This window comes from Balearica regulorum, chromosome Z (genome assembly GCF_011004875.1).
Source record: "Balearica regulorum gibbericeps isolate bBalReg1 chromosome Z, bBalReg1.pri, whole genome shotgun sequence".
Taxonomy (NCBI): Eukaryota; Metazoa; Chordata; class Aves; order Gruiformes; family Gruidae; genus Balearica; species Balearica regulorum.
In genome coordinates, this window is record NC_046220.1 from 63,298,734 (window position 1) to 63,315,923 (window position 17,190).

General features: G+C 37.5%; 3 protein-coding genes across 9 annotated transcripts in view; 1 reads left to right on the forward strand and 2 right to left on the reverse strand.

Moving 5' to 3' along the window:
• The window catches only part of TRAPPC13 (trafficking protein particle complex subunit 13), a 29,344-nt gene extending 15,559 nt beyond the window's left edge, over positions 1-13,785 (reverse strand). For all 4 annotated transcript variants that reach the window (XM_075739436.1, XM_075739435.1, XM_075739434.1 and 1 more), the window contains exons 1-7: positions 13,656-13,785; positions 7,106-7,174; positions 6,129-6,228; positions 5,471-5,555; positions 4,721-4,848; positions 4,513-4,585; positions 1,445-1,489 (exon numbers count right to left, since the gene is read on the reverse strand). In XM_075739436.1, coding sequence (XP_075595551.1) covers positions 1,445-1,489; positions 4,513-4,585; positions 4,721-4,848; positions 5,471-5,555; positions 6,129-6,228; positions 7,106-7,174; positions 13,656-13,701 — 546 coding nt within the window. In that variant the 5' untranslated portion in view covers positions 13,702-13,785. The remainder of the gene's footprint in view (positions 1-1,444; positions 1,490-4,512; positions 4,586-4,720; positions 4,849-5,470; positions 5,556-6,128; positions 6,229-7,105; positions 7,175-13,655) is intronic.
• On the reverse strand, positions 8,143-13,772 carry SHLD3 (shieldin complex subunit 3). The gene is made up of 2 exons (XM_075739445.1): positions 13,656-13,772; positions 8,143-11,482 (listed from the first exon to the last, which is right to left on the reverse strand). Exon 2 carries the CDS (start codon positions 11,349-11,351, stop codon positions 10,602-10,604), a length of 750 nt encoding a protein of 249 aa, XP_075595560.1. The 5' UTR covers positions 11,352-11,482; positions 13,656-13,772; the 3' UTR covers positions 8,143-10,601.
• A 341-nt stretch (positions 13,786-14,126) lies between the features above and the next one.
• Positions 14,127-17,190, forward strand: part of TRIM23 (tripartite motif containing 23) — a 31,723-nt gene continuing 28,659 nt past the window's right edge. For 2 of the 4 annotated variants that reach the window (XM_075739430.1, XM_075739429.1), the window contains exons 1-2: positions 14,152-14,316; positions 15,203-15,365. In XM_075739430.1, coding sequence (XP_075595545.1) covers positions 14,215-14,316; positions 15,203-15,365 — 265 coding nt within the window. In that variant the 5' untranslated portion in view covers positions 14,152-14,214. Of the gene's footprint in view, positions 14,317-14,726; positions 14,808-15,202; positions 15,366-17,190 lie in introns of all 4 variants that reach the window. The other 2 variants (XM_075739431.1, XM_075739428.1) reach the window with 2 other exon arrangements.

Here is a 17,190-nt window from a genome sequence, read left to right on the forward strand (position 1 = left end):
CTCTAAATAAATTACACACTATATATTAAACGTCTCAATTTATGTGCTATTCATTCACAGCAGAGAAAATCTTTATGGAAAGTTTCCTACAGAACTCTGAGCAAGACAGATCTTTGCATTTGGAATCCTCATTTGTAGAGCAGAAATTCTTATCTGTTATTTCTCCCTTCTGTTTTATTTATCGATACTGTCAGGAAGGGAAAGAAATATACCTTTCACACCTTTATAGCCATAATCTTGGATGATGAACCCCGGGTGTATGATGAAGGTAAATAGTTAGAACAATAGACTTGGAGAGTCTCTGCTTTTCTACATGCAAATTCATAGTACATATCTGCTTAGTTAAGAACAAACAGGAGAGCAAAAGATCTTCTACTTAGCTAAACACAAGTTGTTTTTTTTTCAAATTGCCAAATTCTGTATATTTTCTTCTCCTCTCACTGACACTTTGGTCTTTTTTCTACTAGTCACTGCAACACCCTCAACTTCACTCTATCTTTTAAACTATTTCAAACTGTTTAAGAATACTAATGAAGGTTTTCCACCAAATGACTAGCAGTGTAATAGTTAACCACATTTCAGGGGTTATGGAAAAGGTTTAATACTCATAATGGAAACTCTCAAAGTACTTTGCAAGTATCTGTCTGAACTTCATACAACTGATACAGAATACGATATTCACAAGATTAAGCTACTTGCTCACTATCACAAAGCAGGTAAGTGATAATGATGGAAACAAATGTCCTAACTTTCTACGTAATGAGATATTGTGGAAGTTTATGCTCTACAACAGACCTATATAATACATCTATCCACAGGAAATATCTACAAACAAAAAGAACGCTGTATGTAATTTGTAGGAGTTTCCACTATCTATGTCATCTTCAGTTAAAATTCTTCCCATAAGTAGCCAAAGACAGATGCCTAAGTAAGTCCAAATAAATATACAAGGCATATATAACATCATTAAGTTTTGAAGCACCGGTATAACTGCCACAAACCTAAAAAAAAATTCTTGAAATTTTGCCAATGTAAACATGACCCCTCTATTCAATAATTTAAATTTCCCCAATCTGGTAAATTATTATCTGCTTTGTGAATAATTAATTTCCCTTACAGTAAGTACTCCATCAGCCTAAATATACGAGCAATAAGTGAAAGTATTTGAGCTCATGGGAAAGTGGAAAATATGCAAAATTATCAGTCAGTTGCACTGAAGTCTTGACATGTCTGCCTTGGTTAACATCTCTTCCCCTCCTTCATCAAAAGTATATCTACTTTTAAACTAAATGATATAAACCCACCATCTATTGTTTTTCCTTTAGAACTCATCATCTTTCTCAGAAACGTGCACTTCAGCTCTCTGAATTTAATCTAACCACCTAATGTGAAGTGTAAATACAGCACACCAAAACAAATCCAAATACACACAGCTCTCACTTACCTCAGCATTGTAGAATTTAGTTTTCACATCTAGTGGTTTAAGAACCTGAATGAAATGGAAAAAAGACAGATTGATAATTGGTTTCTCAGATAACCAATTCAGCATAAACTGTGCATAAGTGCTAGAATCTTTAATAAAGTGTTATTTTTCTTTTTGATCTTACACAGAACAAGTGCATAATGGAATATATGATACAATCAACTCAGCTAAAATCTCACAATTCGGAGTATACACTTGCTGCTTCTTATTTGCAGACTTGACTGCTTTGCTACTTTTAAGCAGTTTTCTCAAACTGCAAACAAATACTTCTCCACCTAAGCACCGGCTTCTTATGAAACCAGACAAATCCAGAGCACTAAGTAGATCTAAGTCTTTAAAATAAGATCATATCCATCTTGTATCCTGAAGTGGTCTGCATTTGATTTCACGAGTAAGCAAGCACCATGTAATATTTACAAGTCCTTCAGTGTTCTGCAGGATTCTCTAAAAATAAATTAAATGGAGAACTATTCACATGATTAGCTTAAGCAACAGACCATTACTAGGCTTCACTTCCTTCTTGAAAATGCAACTATTACAAGAAATCAAAAAAGTCAATAAACCATTTTAACTGCATGAGATTAAATCAGCAAAAGAAAACAATTTGATGACATAAAAGGTGATAATAAAGTATTGGTTAAGTGCTTGAATTTTGTACTTAAAGCCACTACAGTTAGCACAATCAAATATGAAATGATGTACATTGATGTAACAGAAAGAAATAATCTTCTATTATAGTCATAAGGAAACAAATTTAAATTATCTTGCTGAAGACATTTATTTCCCTTTACACAGGGAAAATTTTCTTTTGTTTATATACAAGTATACTGACAGACGCTTAAAGTTCAAAGTTGTGAACAATTTTTTTAGCCCTGAAGAATTCAAGATCAAAAAGTAGTCTTCACAGAGATTTTTGCATTGTAACAGGCACAATGTTCAAATCTTTCAAGTAATCATAACTATCTCTCTCTAGTCAGAAAAAAGGCAAAATTTTAATTTAGGTGTTTGTTGGTCAAGTGGTTTTCTTCACCAAATATTTTGCTTCAGTGAGCTTATTAATTTCCCTAAATGTTGATGTTTTCTCTCTTTCTGATAAACAGTCTTTCCATTCTGTCCAGTAAATTTCAAGTGGCATTCCAGTAAAAATCAAATCGTTATAGTGAGGTTCAAACACACACATCCCAAACCCTAGAAAGAATCATTCCTTCTCTATAAACATAATGGTGTTAATTACTCAGAGAAAGTTTTGGAACAAAAAGGCACTATTGATCAGTATTTAGCATATAATGGTTGAAAAAAGCAGCTGTTTAAAACCAACCGTAACACCAGTTCAACTTAAAAGATTGTAGAAAACATAACTTTAAAATGTTGAGAATCTGTCAAAGAGAAAATGTTTTTTGTTATAAAATAGCTAGTGGGACCTCTATCACTAGCAGCCATCAACTCCCATTGTAAAGATATTGTTCAATTTTCTGTAACATTTCTTTTTGTTTGTTCTCTAGCTGGTGTCTCCATGTCAAGTTTAAAAAATAACAACCACAATTGCTCAGTGAAGTGTTTTTCTCATAATGAATCAGAGATTATTTATAGAATGATGTTAAACTGTACATACACTTTCTGAGAAGCTCTTATGCTTCCTTCTATGAAGGAAGAGCTTCAAATTTGACAGATAGCTGGCCTTAGCTATTTTGACATTAAAGTTGCCTGTGTTGGATTCAGTTAATAAGTCTAGAAATTACAGTAAGCATGTAGACCCCTGAAAAATGTACACAGCTAAGTTTCCATATCAAATTTAAAGGCAACAAACGGACATCTTGAACAAGGCTCTGGCAGGAACACGGGTAGGGAAGGGAGAGGAGATGAGAACTGGAAGCCTGCAAACGTATACATTAGTGATCAGAGAAAGCCTAGTGGGAACAGAGGGGACAGAATACTGAACTCCTGGAGGACAAAAAACAGAGAAATTGAGAAGGGGGATAAAAAGCATGTTGCTTAATCCTCCATTCTATGGGAAAGAGCTCACAGTTATCCAAGTCTCAGCATATTTCTCTACAAAATAAACATCCATTATATATACAGCTGAAACATACTCTTTCCTGCCAGCACCAGTCATAGAATCATAGAATGGTTTGGGTTGGAAAGGACCTTAAAGATCATCTAGTTCCAACCCCCCTGCCATGGGCAGGGACACCTCCACTAGACCACATTGCCCAAAGCCCCATCCAACCTGGCCTTAAACACTTCCAGGGAGGGGGCATCCACAGCTTCTCTGGGCAACCTGTGCCAGTGCCTCACCACTCTCACAGTAAAGAATTTCTTTCTAACATCTAATCTAAATCAACCCTCTTTCAGCTTAAACCCATTACCCCTTGCCCTGTCACTACACTCCCTCATAAACAGTCCCTCACCATCTTTCCTGTAGGCCCCCTTCAGGTACTGGTAACTTCAGTCCATGGACAACTAATTTTCTGCTTTCCTCAGTTACTCTAATCTCAAGTCTTTGTGCAGTGGAACAAAAGGTTTCAACTCTATCAATTACTTCCGTGGATATTAGTCAGATATAACATATTAGACTGCTTAGTTTCCTTTAAAAAACAAACCACTAAGTTCCAATTTTAAAAGAAAAATCTAATTTTATAATTTTTACAAAGAAATCTTTACAAACAAAAATCAGAATTTTACAATTTAAACTCAAAAGTTAGATGTGTCAAAGTCAGAATGAATACTACTTGTTCGGTTTGAAAATAATCATAAAGCTGACCTCTATAAAAAGGTTGGGTTTTTAAACTTTAAAACATTTTTCTTTCTCAATAAGTGAATAAAAATTATAAGATGTAATAAATATTACTTCAGAAATGTTTAACGATCAGTTCATGTGAAGTTTGAAGTGATGGTTTTTATCAGTTCACTTTTATAAGTCAAACAGATTTTTAGTATTTAAAAGTGCTTTTGAAGTATCAAATGTTTTAAAATGGATTTTTCAGATTCATCCCCTTATTAATAGTAGAATAGAATGCTTCATGCAATACCTGAAATTTGAAGAACTTTCTGAAGTACATCTTCTCTCCTGTCTGAGTAGTGTAGCTTACTGCACAAACTAGGCTGAAAGAAACAATTTTTAAAAAATACTTTGAATTACTTCAATTTTTTGCCTGTATCAAAGCAGCAACAGTATAGCATGCATGTGCTGCAGTTTCATTTAAGCTCATTTAAAAATAGAGAAATTTAAAACTTTACATGTGTGTTCCTATCTCCTTTACTTCATGATGGATCACATCATCAATGCAACAGTCAGGTTTAAGTTCTGCCACTGCAGCACTAGAAGCTGAAAGGTTCAAGCGCTGAGAACTTGTCTGAAGATCAGCCTGGGGACAGAAAAACAAAGTATCGGTTAGAACTGCAGCTGCTTAAGGCAATCTAAAGAAAAATAACTTAAGTGTGTATATATATGTATATATAAACAGTCCAATCCTTTAACATGCAGCTTATAAAATCTCTATTTACTTTTTACATTGAGTTCAACAATGACTTCTGGAATTTCTATTCTCAATGTATTATTTGTTCAGCAGAAAATGCAGAAGACAATGCACTAGAGAACAACTCATTTCAAACATAAACAAAACATAAGTTAATGCATGCTTTAGAGACGTGCTTTGATAACCTCATTGAAAGTGCAAGTAAACAAATACAACTCAAATTTTTTAGCTGTGGAAGTTTTGCTACACCAATTCTCCACAGAAGCTTTATAACATATTCTTTTATTACAATCCTAGTTTTTCATTTTAATCTTTAAATATTTCTATTGTCATTTCTATTTTTATGTCTTATTGTTTCCAATCTAGAAAATATATCTGGAAATTGGAAAAAGTGACAGATTTTTCCTAAAGTTTATATATTAGCATTAAACATACAAGATATTGTCAGAAAACATATTCAACATATTTATTTTTTTTTATACATTCAGTAAGTAGATTTATCTTCACATACCTTCACCAGTATGTCCTTGACAACTTGATTACTATCATTGTGTACACTAATGTAACTGGAAAATGTCTCTCCCAGAAATATATTTCTGTGTTTAAAAAAAAATAAAAATTAAATACGTTTAGTAACAGTTATTTTCAAAAAATACAGAAATTGCACAGAAACCCCTTTAATTTCTAATTCAAATATGCATATACATACATGTGCACACACACATTTGCCAGATCAAATCCTAAAAGTCTGTTGGCATTTTCATACTCATACTTCTAAATGTCATCCTTTTAAGAGGAACAACTTCAAAAAAGAATAAACAAATCAGAATTTTTTTCCTAGAATAAGATGGTGTACAGTAGCCACAAAAATCACTGTAGTAAACTCTGTTAGTACAAGATGTGGTTTACAGTAGTGCATTATCTCAGAAATTCACTTACAGTTGCAAATTTCTTTCAACTTTCAATCCTTATTACATTCAGTCAGGCTACAGACAAGGAACATCAGGCAGCACTCATTTATATATTATGCCACATTATAAATCAAGCCACATATTTTTAAAATGATTTAACATCTCATTGCATAACAATGATGTTCAAAAAGAAAGTAAAACATATACTTAAATGAATCCTAAACCTTGCATGTTACAGTTATAGTAATTCATTCTTACCCAAAATTTTGAGGCAAAGTCAGCATTTCTCCTAGCATCAAAGTTTCTGCTCCCTTTACAGTAGAAGGATCATCTTTCATGAGCTGGTTAAACAGATTACCTGTAGAAATATCAAATGGCTAGTATCTAAATATTTGCTAAGTGTAATGCTTTTTCTAATTTAAGTTGGGACTTACTTAGATGTAGTTTATTTTAGACATATTTATTTTGCAACCAACTTGTCTAGGGATGAAATACATTATCTATAGACCTACCTATAAATTATAGCTTAGTTCCAGACACTTGTGTCCAATAAATCATTCAGTATACACACTGAAGGGCACAATCCCAAAGGCATTGCTCAAACTTCAAGGGAAATTCTGCCCAAGTAAAGCACAGCACATAACAAAACTAATCAGCCCCACTTACTTTCTTCCCCTGCTTGCTTTGTATTTCCACACAATCCTCTTTTATTGGATTTTGCTTTGTCTTTCCTTTGCCTCCTTCTTATACTTGTTTTCTAGTTTCTAATTTCTTCTTCAACTATTACTGGGGGACAATCCAGGAATTTCCAGTTTATGTCTGTACACCAAGCATAACACAATTCAAAAGCAACTATTCTTGCAAAATCATTTTCCATGGAACAGTCACATGTTGGTTCTAGTTACCAGGGCATTTTCTCCAGACAAAGAAAATAGTAATACCAAACTTTCTACAATTACATATTTCTCTCACAACTGCCTTCCACCTTGTGTCTTAGTTGCTCAGGCTTTTAGGTCACATGTTTGCAATATCACCAAGCTTTCAAAGATGTAGGTCAAGAGTCACAGAGTGCACCTTGATATTTTCCTACAGCTATTAGCAAACAAAATATACTGCTATTTCAGATGACCGTCCATGGAAGGTTGTAAGGCTCCTCTGACATCTAAGTCTCAGATGCTCACATTGTTTAAACCTGGTAATATGTACATAATAATCAGTCAGTATAAGAGGCATACCTGGTAAATCCCGTTCTTCACAAGTCACCGGAATATTAGTGAATAAAGTAGGTTTTGTTAGCCTCATCACTGCAAAAATCAGAAAACAAACCACAGGTCAATGAAACAAGTATTTTTAATTTATTTTTTTGAAAGCATAATTTTCTCTTGCTCTCCTTCCACCAAAAAACACAACCACCAAATCTTGGCCTGAAAAAGGGTAACACCACCTTTTTGGATCACCTGGCCTTTTTCAATATATAAATTCCCTGCTACTTTGAGATCCAAAAAAAAAAGCCATCGTTCCCTCTTGCTTTATTCCCCTGGTGCAATAACATCTACTACTTTCAATCTTAGGCACTAAAGGTCTTATATTTGTTGGCGTTAAGTGCTTTGTGGACTTCAGGAGAACTGTAACAGTTTCATTTTTGTGGACTTTCTAGGCTAAGCACCTGTTCTGTGATCCCAGTTGCTCTAGAATGGGACATGATGACTAGTATGGAGACCCTTTCGGTCAAACTCCAGCCTATCAGGAATTGCATTTACACTCTAATCAGAGTAAAACACAGGCAAGATAGTTATGAGTCTAGAAAGCCCAATTTATACAACCACTTTTTCTTTTAGTCACAAACTTTAAACTCAAACAAGCAGAATTATGACAAAAACCTCAGGAACACACTTAAAAACTATTTTATTGATATTGACAAAATCAACATAATTGAGATTTCACTATTAAAAACCTCTGCTTCAAGAAAGTGGTATTCTCAAAGGCTATTTTGACTCAGAATACTCAAAATTATGTGATTTTTATTTGTATTACAGATATAAGATACTGCTTCTAAAAATAATTCCTCCCTGTCCATATAAACCAATGGCCCTAATCTTGCATATAACTTCTCATGAAAACATTCACACGAAACAAAGTGGAGTATTTGTAACCTTAGGTGTTGAACTGAATATGTAAAAATAACTGATTTTTTTTTCTTCAAAATTTAAACAAAATCATATAATTTCTGAAAACAAAAACTAAAAAATAAAAGTATCTTCTTGACTGCAATAAGTTAAGCAACATCCTTGCACTGACAAATGTATTGTGCTTTTATCTTTATTGTACTTTTGTTCATCTTGTATGTCCAGTCAGCATCCCTACTTCCAGTTGTGTAAAACATTGAATTATTTGGATATACATTTGGGTGTAGTGGGCTGTATTGGTTCACAAGAAGTTACACTACTATACAGCAGACCTATACAAGTTATCAACACAAATAAATCAGTTTTCACATATAAAAAGGCAATACACTCTCTTTGCTATAGTGAAAGGATGAAAAACATGACCTCTGAAGATTGAGAATCACAAGGTAAATAAAGAGTCCCAAAATATCCAAAACAGAGTAAATGAAAAACCAGATTCAGCACTGAAAATCAGATAAACACTGAATTATACATGCATATGAACTAAGCATTTCCAGAACAGTTCCAAATGGAATTCTGGATTTCAGCTTGTACACTGGTGCTACCCAAGACTGTAATAATTCTGCAGAGAAACCAAATGTGGTGTTCACTTTTTATTACATGACAGTTATCCAGCTGAGGTGCTCACAACTAGGAGTGCATGCATCATTATTCACATACAAGCCAACCCAAAGCAGCAGAAAGCTGACAGCTGCCACTGAACAGTGACACCAATCTTAGTAAGATGTTTGTTTTGCTCTGTCAGTATAATGTATTAAATAAACTTAGTGGGACTGTATGATTGGTGGTTACCTAATTTTATTCAATTCTACCGTAAACCCATATAAACTAATACTTGCTGACTGTTTCTAAAGGAACAGTTACAGATCAAGTTTAGTCACATTTAAGACAATAAATAATGGAATGGAGTAAAAATCTAAGATATGCAGATTATCATATTTAATGGGACTACTAAACTAATACCAAAAAATATTATATCTTTGCAGGATACAACACTAAGAAAAAGTCAAACCATGCTGCATTCTACTCCATTGCATCTTTAAAAACACTGGTGCACAAAGAAACTTTATTACTATTAGTGTTACACTCAAAAAAATAATTTCAGTGAAATAATTTGGCTATATGAGCTTTAAAACTAATAATGACCCTCAGTTACTTTAGACAGCACTTTACATCAATTTTGCTAAGAGGTAATATTAAATGTCACAAACACCCCAAATGTCAATGTAAGACTCCCCTAACATTCAAAGTTCAGAAATACATGTCAATGATCCAAACTGAGCAATATCCTTAATTTTTAACTAAAAAATGACATGTAATGCCTATAATAAAATATAATTATTCCAATATAAGCATGTCAGCAAAAGAAAAAGTCCAAGAGGATTTTATTTAGTTTTTACACAGAGGGATCTCCATTATGGTTATGTGCACTTTTATTTCATCAGTGTTAATGATAATCTAACAATCTACAAATACCATTCACTTATTCTCCCCCTTTTCCACAGGCCTTGACCTCCAGCTACAGTAAAATTATCTGGAGTTAGTAGGGGTGCCTAAGAGAAACACACGCCTTTGCAGGCATATTGATCCCAGTTTAACTGCTCTACTGACCCTCCAAACATTGAATTGAGCAGGGACAGCATGACCTTGAAACACTTTATTCTTTTAGGTGACAAAGTCATGCTGAACTCAACCATTTATCACCATAAAAGGCATTCAAAACCTCAGAGACTTCTACATTCCATAACGACAACAAATAGAGGTTTACAGGTAGATGTCTAATTTCTTAATTTCCTGACCTGTAGATTGAAGTTAGTGCTTTCTTGTTCCCCAATATAGGGACAAAAGACCAGAAACATCAGGGGGAAAAAAACCACCTTACTACCAAAGTCATAAACCAGCAAATGCTAAGTTGTTCATTATTTTTCAGCACACAACTTCCACTGAAACTTTCATTAGTATTTCTGGGAAGATACAGATAACATTACTAAGACAGCATACACATACAGTAGAAAGTAAGTTTGTATTTCATGTGAGGGCTAAGCCATCATTAAAGAAACCCACACAGACTACTTTCAGGAAATAATCACATCTTGAAAGTCTCAGTGTCAAAAATAATTGCAGATCCTCATAGTGATTATAATATCTCACTTAAAAACATTTTTCCTTGTCCTAGTTTCAAAGAAGCACAGTGAGGATGTACTTTGCTTGATTCAAAGCACAAATTTTATTATCTCACACAGCTTGCTGTAATAGTCTGGAATTTTTCTTGCAATTTTTTTTTTTCCTTTAGACCACTGAGGTAGAGAAAAGCTACAAAATGCAGTAGTAAGCCAAACAAACTTACTAATCTCAACAGAACCATTTATAAGGCTCCTGGCAAAACAAAGTTAAACATATTTATTACAGTTAAAAAACTGTTGCAAAGAATATTAAGTGGCTTTCTGCGCACTAATTCATCAGTTGTTCTAAAGTTTGTATATTCTAAGCTGTTTAAAAACTCTAGTACTTCAGAGAGCAATTTTATTATGAAACTATCTTACAATCATAAACTAAATATAATTCCAAATTTGTGTACAAGCAAATTCATTTTATCAGTAAGGCTTAGCTTTTCCCTAAGAATATTTCTAACATATTCACAGTATAATATATCACAGAAAATCCATATCTGTCCCACAGATCTTTGGATAGTAGCATTGCAAGATGGTAATTCATTCTGCTTGATGAGTCTATTCACTTTTATCCAGATGTCCTCCAAATTCTGATTATTACAAACAGACTGTTCGATTGTCCACTTTGCTCTATAAAATGCATGCAGGTTTAGCCTTTCCAAATTATTCTGCAGTTCTTGAGATAAAGGAAGAATTTTTTCTTTAAGCTTAGGGCTAGGGAGAGAGACACTCCATGACCTTTTCAATTTTTGTTTTCCATTAGATGGTAGTTCTCCTTGATTCTCCAAGTTAATCAGTCTCTGAACAGTTTGTGCTTGAATTAAAGTCTGCCCATGTTTCACATTAGACTGAAACTCAAGGAGATTTTTTGTGCAGTCATAATCAGGAGATCCTGTAACATATTCCGAAGGTGTAGAAAGTTGTTTCAATTCTTCTGCTTCCTCACAAGAAATAACAGGTGGCTGCTTTTTTGGTTTGAGGGGAAATCTGTATAAATCATTTGGAAACCAGGGTGTAAATCTTGGTAACTGACGAATGGGAAACTCCTTCACTGCTGCTTCTGCAAATTTCTGCAGTTTTATTAGATCTCTCTGATGTGGTCGATAATGCAAGACCACTTCCATGCTTGTACAGTAGGAATCCAGTTATTAGAAAAGGAACAGTCTCTTGATTAGGATTCTGAAATCTAGACTGAAACATCTTATTTACAAGAATTTCCTTGCCCCATGCTGAAAAGATCAGTGGAAAACAGCACCTAAAGCAGAAGTATTATAAAAAAAATAAGATACTACCATATTAAAAACCCCCAAAACATTACTAGGATATTTTACAACACATAGTAAGAAAGCTAGATATATATCAGAACATTCTATTTTATCCAGACTGAACATTAATGACTGTATTCCATCACTAACAGCATAACTTCAACACGCTGAACATTACCCATACACACGTGGTTTACTCAACACCGTCCCTCCCAAGAGTATTCTTTTAATGTCATCATGTCATGCTTGCCATCTATCATTATTCTTGCTATACTGTTGTGATGCATATTAAAAGACATATAATTACTACTGCCTTTTTTTGGAAAAAAAAAATTGTCTGGCAAATTTCCAAAGTATTTTCTTCCTGCACTTCAACATTTTAAGCCAGGGCATATAAAGCAACTAGAAGACATGTGTGTTACAAAAACCCTTCCTGTAATAGTACTGACTGGTACAGCAGTTTTTAAAGTCACAGATGGAAAGGGAAGAGCTATAGGCAAAGTAAAGTTGTCTGCTTCCATTTCATATCAGAAGTATGCATTCAGTTTTAGTCTCAGAGCTTCTCAGCCATCCTTTTAGTCCTTAAGGACTTGGCAATTCATTAATTTATTAGACTTCTAGAATAACTAATGGACTCATTAAGTCCTTAAAGACTTCATAATTTCATACATCATTGCTTTCTTTTCTACAAAGATTATATGGGGGGGTGGATGACAGGACACAACAGAGACACAGCTGCAAATGCTACTATGAAACATAACATACGAGACATTCTCTTGCCCTCCTGTTTTTCCCCCACCAACAAGTTTGTAATCATTTCAGGCTCCCTGCCACAGATCAGCAATATACAATGATATTAAAATCAATAAAATCTAGGATTGTTTAATCATTACACTGCCAAGATTTTGTTTAAAATAGTCACAATGCAAAGAAACCCTGATACCTTTCTCACTTCTGCAAAATCTACAGCCTAGACACTGCACTAAATTCAATAGAAGTCCAAGGATTCTATTTGTTTCTTACACAAGCAAAATGATCCATCATAAAACTTTTTGCTCTGAATTAATTGCTATCAAAATGTATTTGTAATGTCAGCTGATAGTGTTTGATGTTCTCAGGTTTTTGGCTTTATTTTGTGTGTGTACATCTATGCAAAAAGGCTTGTCAATCTTTGAATTATGGTTAACAAATCTTACTGTGACATGCACATACCATTAAAAACTCTCCCCCAGAGAGTTTTAAAACTAGCAAATGGACAGAAAATGAGCTCTGAAATCATCTACACGCCTGCACTACTTTATCCATCTTAGCAGCCTCACTGATGTAGAGTGCTTGCAGAATCGAGGTTTTGATTGCTTATTACTCCTACTTAACTAGCAGCATTTATTTTATAAACAAGCACAGTTAGGAAAAAAGAACGTAACTATTACGTCTTTTGACTGAAATAAGGTGAAAGTAGATTCTGGCTTTTCAGTGTTTTGATTGCTGGCTTACTGGTGCACAACTACCAGCAGAAATAATCAAATCCTTACAGAGCTCTCTTGATTTCTGTATTAATTCTGCAAGGTATGCGAGAGACATCCACATTTTTATCTTCATTATTGATGATTCCTGAATTAAGGACATAAACACAGTAGTTGTGCATTAAGCATGAAGTTAAAGGGGCAAAACCCTTAAGGGGGGGGGGGGGGGGGGGGGAACAACAAACAAGCCAGCTGGGAACTGGAAAGGAAATAAAAAAAAAATATTTTCTTGCACTTGCTGAAAGCCTTGTGCAAAATGCAAGCACATCGAACAGCCTCAATAGCCCCATCAAGCAAGGTGCACGCTGGCGTGCAGGGCCGTCTGTCACTTACAACAGCTCCCCCCCACCCCCAGCCTCCTTCTACCGTCGGGCACCTCCTGCCTTGCGCCCGATCGCCAGCCGCTCCTGCCGGGCCGCTCCCTATTCGACCTTCCGCTAAACGGGAGGGAAGACACGGCCTCGCCTCTGGCACGGACACAGCGTTTCACCACCGGTTCAGCAACCCGGAGCCCGCGCCGCCTCGCCTCTCCCCCAGGCCAGGACGGCCGGCCCACCTCGTCCCCCAGGGGTAGGGAAGGGGCGAGGGCACTAGCGGCCTAGGAAGGTGGCTGGGCATCGGCGGGCCGCGCCGTCGGTACCTTTCAGAGCCAGCAAGTGCTCCTGCTTCGGCTGGTTAACGTCCATGGCGCCAGCCTTCACCCCTACGGGAGGGCAGACAGGCCAAAACGCTGCCGATGTCGCAAACCGCTCGTCCGGAAGAGACGGGCTGAACCTATGCGCAAAGCCCGGGCGCGGTAAATACAGCCGAAACCGGAAACAGCTGTCGCAGGATGCAACTCGTCACCGGCAGGGCACGGCGCCAGCGAAACTACAGCCCCCAGAACGCACTGCCTCCCGCTCCGGCGCTGGCGGGCGGGGCGGACGAGCGCTCGCTGGGCGTTCTGAGATGGCCACTGCCTCCCTCTTTGCATGCTGGGATATGTAGTCCCCAGAAGCCACGGGGGCGGCTGTGCGGCACGGCACGATGGGAACCGTAGTTCTCTGGTGCGAGTCAAAGGAGGCGGGCGCAGACCCGCTCGGTGCGGTAGCGGGGGAGCGCATGCGCCCACCGGGGCGGGGCCTGAGGGGCGGGGGTGGTGGCTGTCGTGGCTCCCGGCTCCTTCCTGCGGCTGGCTGCTCTGTTCCGCCCTCCCCAAGATGGCCGCCACGGGTGTAAACAAGGCTGGGGCTGGTGCCGGGTTGGATGGTAGCCGGGGGTCCGGCAGCAGCGGCCGTGGTCCGGCTGGTGCCGCAGTGAAGGTGAGACGAGCTGCTCGGCCGTGTCCTGCGGCAGGACAGGCTGTGGTGGCTGGGGTTGCGCCGTCGCTGCCCCAGCTGGGGGAAGGGTTAGCGCGGGAGTGAGGGGTTTCGGGGACAGGAGGCGTCCCCTGGGGCGGCGGAGCTCGGCTGGGGCCGGGCTGGGATGCCGCTTCGGAGGCCCTTTCCCTGCCTTGTCTGCACGGAGCCGCACTGCCGTAGGGTGCCCCGGAGCGGGCTGCGAGGCCTCTGTGTGAGGAGGAGGGTGGCTGCCTCCGAGCGGGGAGCTGTCTTGGAGAAAACGTAACGCCTGGGCATCCTCAGGTGGCTAGCTGACGCTATTGTTTTACGGATTGTCGGGTGGTTTTTGGTTTTATTTTTTCTAAATGACGATCAATTTTGCTTTTTATTAGTGGTTTAAGATGTTCCGGTCCCCTGCTGTTTGTTCCTGCTACCTCGATGCTGCGTTTGTAGCTTCATAAATGGCTAACGTGGTATGACTGACCTTTTTATATGGATCAGCTATGAATGGAAGCTTTCTCCACCGGCTGACAGTCTGCTTTGGCAGGGTCTTGCCCTCCATTTCCTTTTCCTGAGAAGATGTTTCTGCTTACTTAGTTTTGCTGCTTGACTAGTGGGCTTTTCTGGTGGAGTGCATTAAATGACATGGGCAAGAACTAGCGGTGATCAGGCGGGATGCTGAAGAATTAAAATATTCTGTTCGTGTCTATTTATTTTTTAAATATCAATCGTGTGATCATTGTGCATACAAAGCAAAGTTAATGACTCAGCCTATCTGCTGTGATTGCAGGAACTTCTGTAAAACAAACTATGTCATATGGCTTTTTTATCAGCTCCAAACCAAATATGGTCTCTTTTTAAATTACAGGTTCTTGAGTGTGGAGTCTGTGAAGATGTATTTTCTTTGCAAGGTGACAAAGTTCCCCGTCTGCTTTTGTGTGGCCATACTGTCTGCCATGACTGTCTAACCCGGCTTCCCCTTCATGGCAGAGCAGTTCGTTGTCCTTTTGATCGGCAAGTTACTGAACTAGGTAAGAAAATGTAAGTCTAAAGTTCTTAAAACCTGTAAGCCAAGGATATCTGGAATATAATGCTGGATATAGATTCTTAACACTCCATGTAGTGATAATATTTGCAAGTAATGAATGTATGGTGTTTCTTCTCATTCAGAGAACCTCATAGCACTCTTAAGCACTAGTGAAACAGGTATCTTAGAAAAAGCTAAGATTTTATCTTTATCTTCTCAAACCTGGGCTTGCAAGCTTTATACCTTAAAGTCCTTTTGTAGACCTATATTTACAAAGGGACTACTCTATTTTGAATTAGTGTCTAAGGATTCCTGAATGGGTATTAGTTTCCTGTTGTCCTAAACGCTAAATAAACTGTGCAATTAAATAGGTAGTTTCTTTGACAAACAGATTTGTCTGGATTAATGAAAAAGTGATATAGAGGGAAGTATCAGTGGTAATAAACCAGTTCTTTAAAATTATTTTAATTCTATATATGCAGTAACTGATAGCAGCAGGTTATCAATGGGAATTCCCTACAATTCTGTAGGATTGTCTGCAGACAATATTTGAAGGGATAAGATACAGCTTTTATGCAGCAGGTGAAGCTTATTTTAGGCAAAAGATGACACATGCTTATAACTCCTCCAGAATAGGAATTGCCTATTCAACGTAGGGTTACAGAGAAGATTAGTTATCAGAAGTATTTGTTAATAGAACTGGCGCCAGCAGTTTTAGGAAAACTGGGAGGAAAAAGCTGTTGGAAGGAGGAGAATCCTTAGAGAAAGAGCTCTCTAATCTAGCAATCCATAATTATCCATGAAAGAAATGTTTAAATTTCAAATTCGCTCAAATAAGAATTTACTTTGCAGTAAGAGAATCTGCTAGATTGTAGACCAAACTGAGAGGAATATTAAGGCACTCTGTGGGATGCTTTTATGGAAATAGGAGTCAGGAAAAGAAGTGTCAGTCTCATATGAAAGAGGTGTTTGTTTTTGGGGAGGGAGGGAAGCAGTAAGTATGAGCATCATGAATGATTGCCAATCTAGAAGATGCAGTTAAAAAAGTCATGATTTGTTTTACTTCTTATCTATGACTGTACAGCTGCACGAGATTTCTTAAAGTAAGCTTTTAAGGGGGAGAATGTTAGAGCACAAGACTCAGTCCTGCTGTTGTGAAACATTTCTGTACAAGACCACTGCTTGTATCTTGTAAAGTAAAAGCAGCATTTTTATGATGATTGAGAACTTGTCAGTTCTTAGTTCTTATTGTGCATTTTTTCTTAGGCATCTAAAAGTATCATAATTTTTTGTGGGTTTCAGGTTTAACAAAAATGAAGCTTTATAACAACATTTAAAGTTTTTTTCATCTTACATAATACTGAGGAGCTTCTGATGAAACACAGTGAAATGTTATTAAACTTGTAAGGCTCCTATAGGCAGGAAGAGGGAAGATGAAGCTTCAGCTTTTGTGTCTAGGATACACAAGACTAGACGGGTAGACTTGCATCCTACTGTAGGAATAAAAATGTTCTGCTGATGATTTGAGGTAGAAGAGAGTCATAGCCACTTTTAGTCTTACCAGGTCCATAAGAACTGTATTAAGAAATACTATTGCTTCCAGCATGTAAAAATGGGGTATTTGTGGAGTGCAACTCATCATGGCCCCTCTTTGAAGCATCTGAGCATTCGTTGTCTTGCTCTCATCACCTTGTAGTTACTGCTGGTGGGTAAATCTGCTGCGGCTGTAGTTCTGTTTCGTTCTGAGAGCTCGGGAGTGGAGCTGGAAGGGAGGCATGGCAACTCTGGGCCCAGGGAATTTCTCATCCTTCCCTCCCCACCATTTTAGG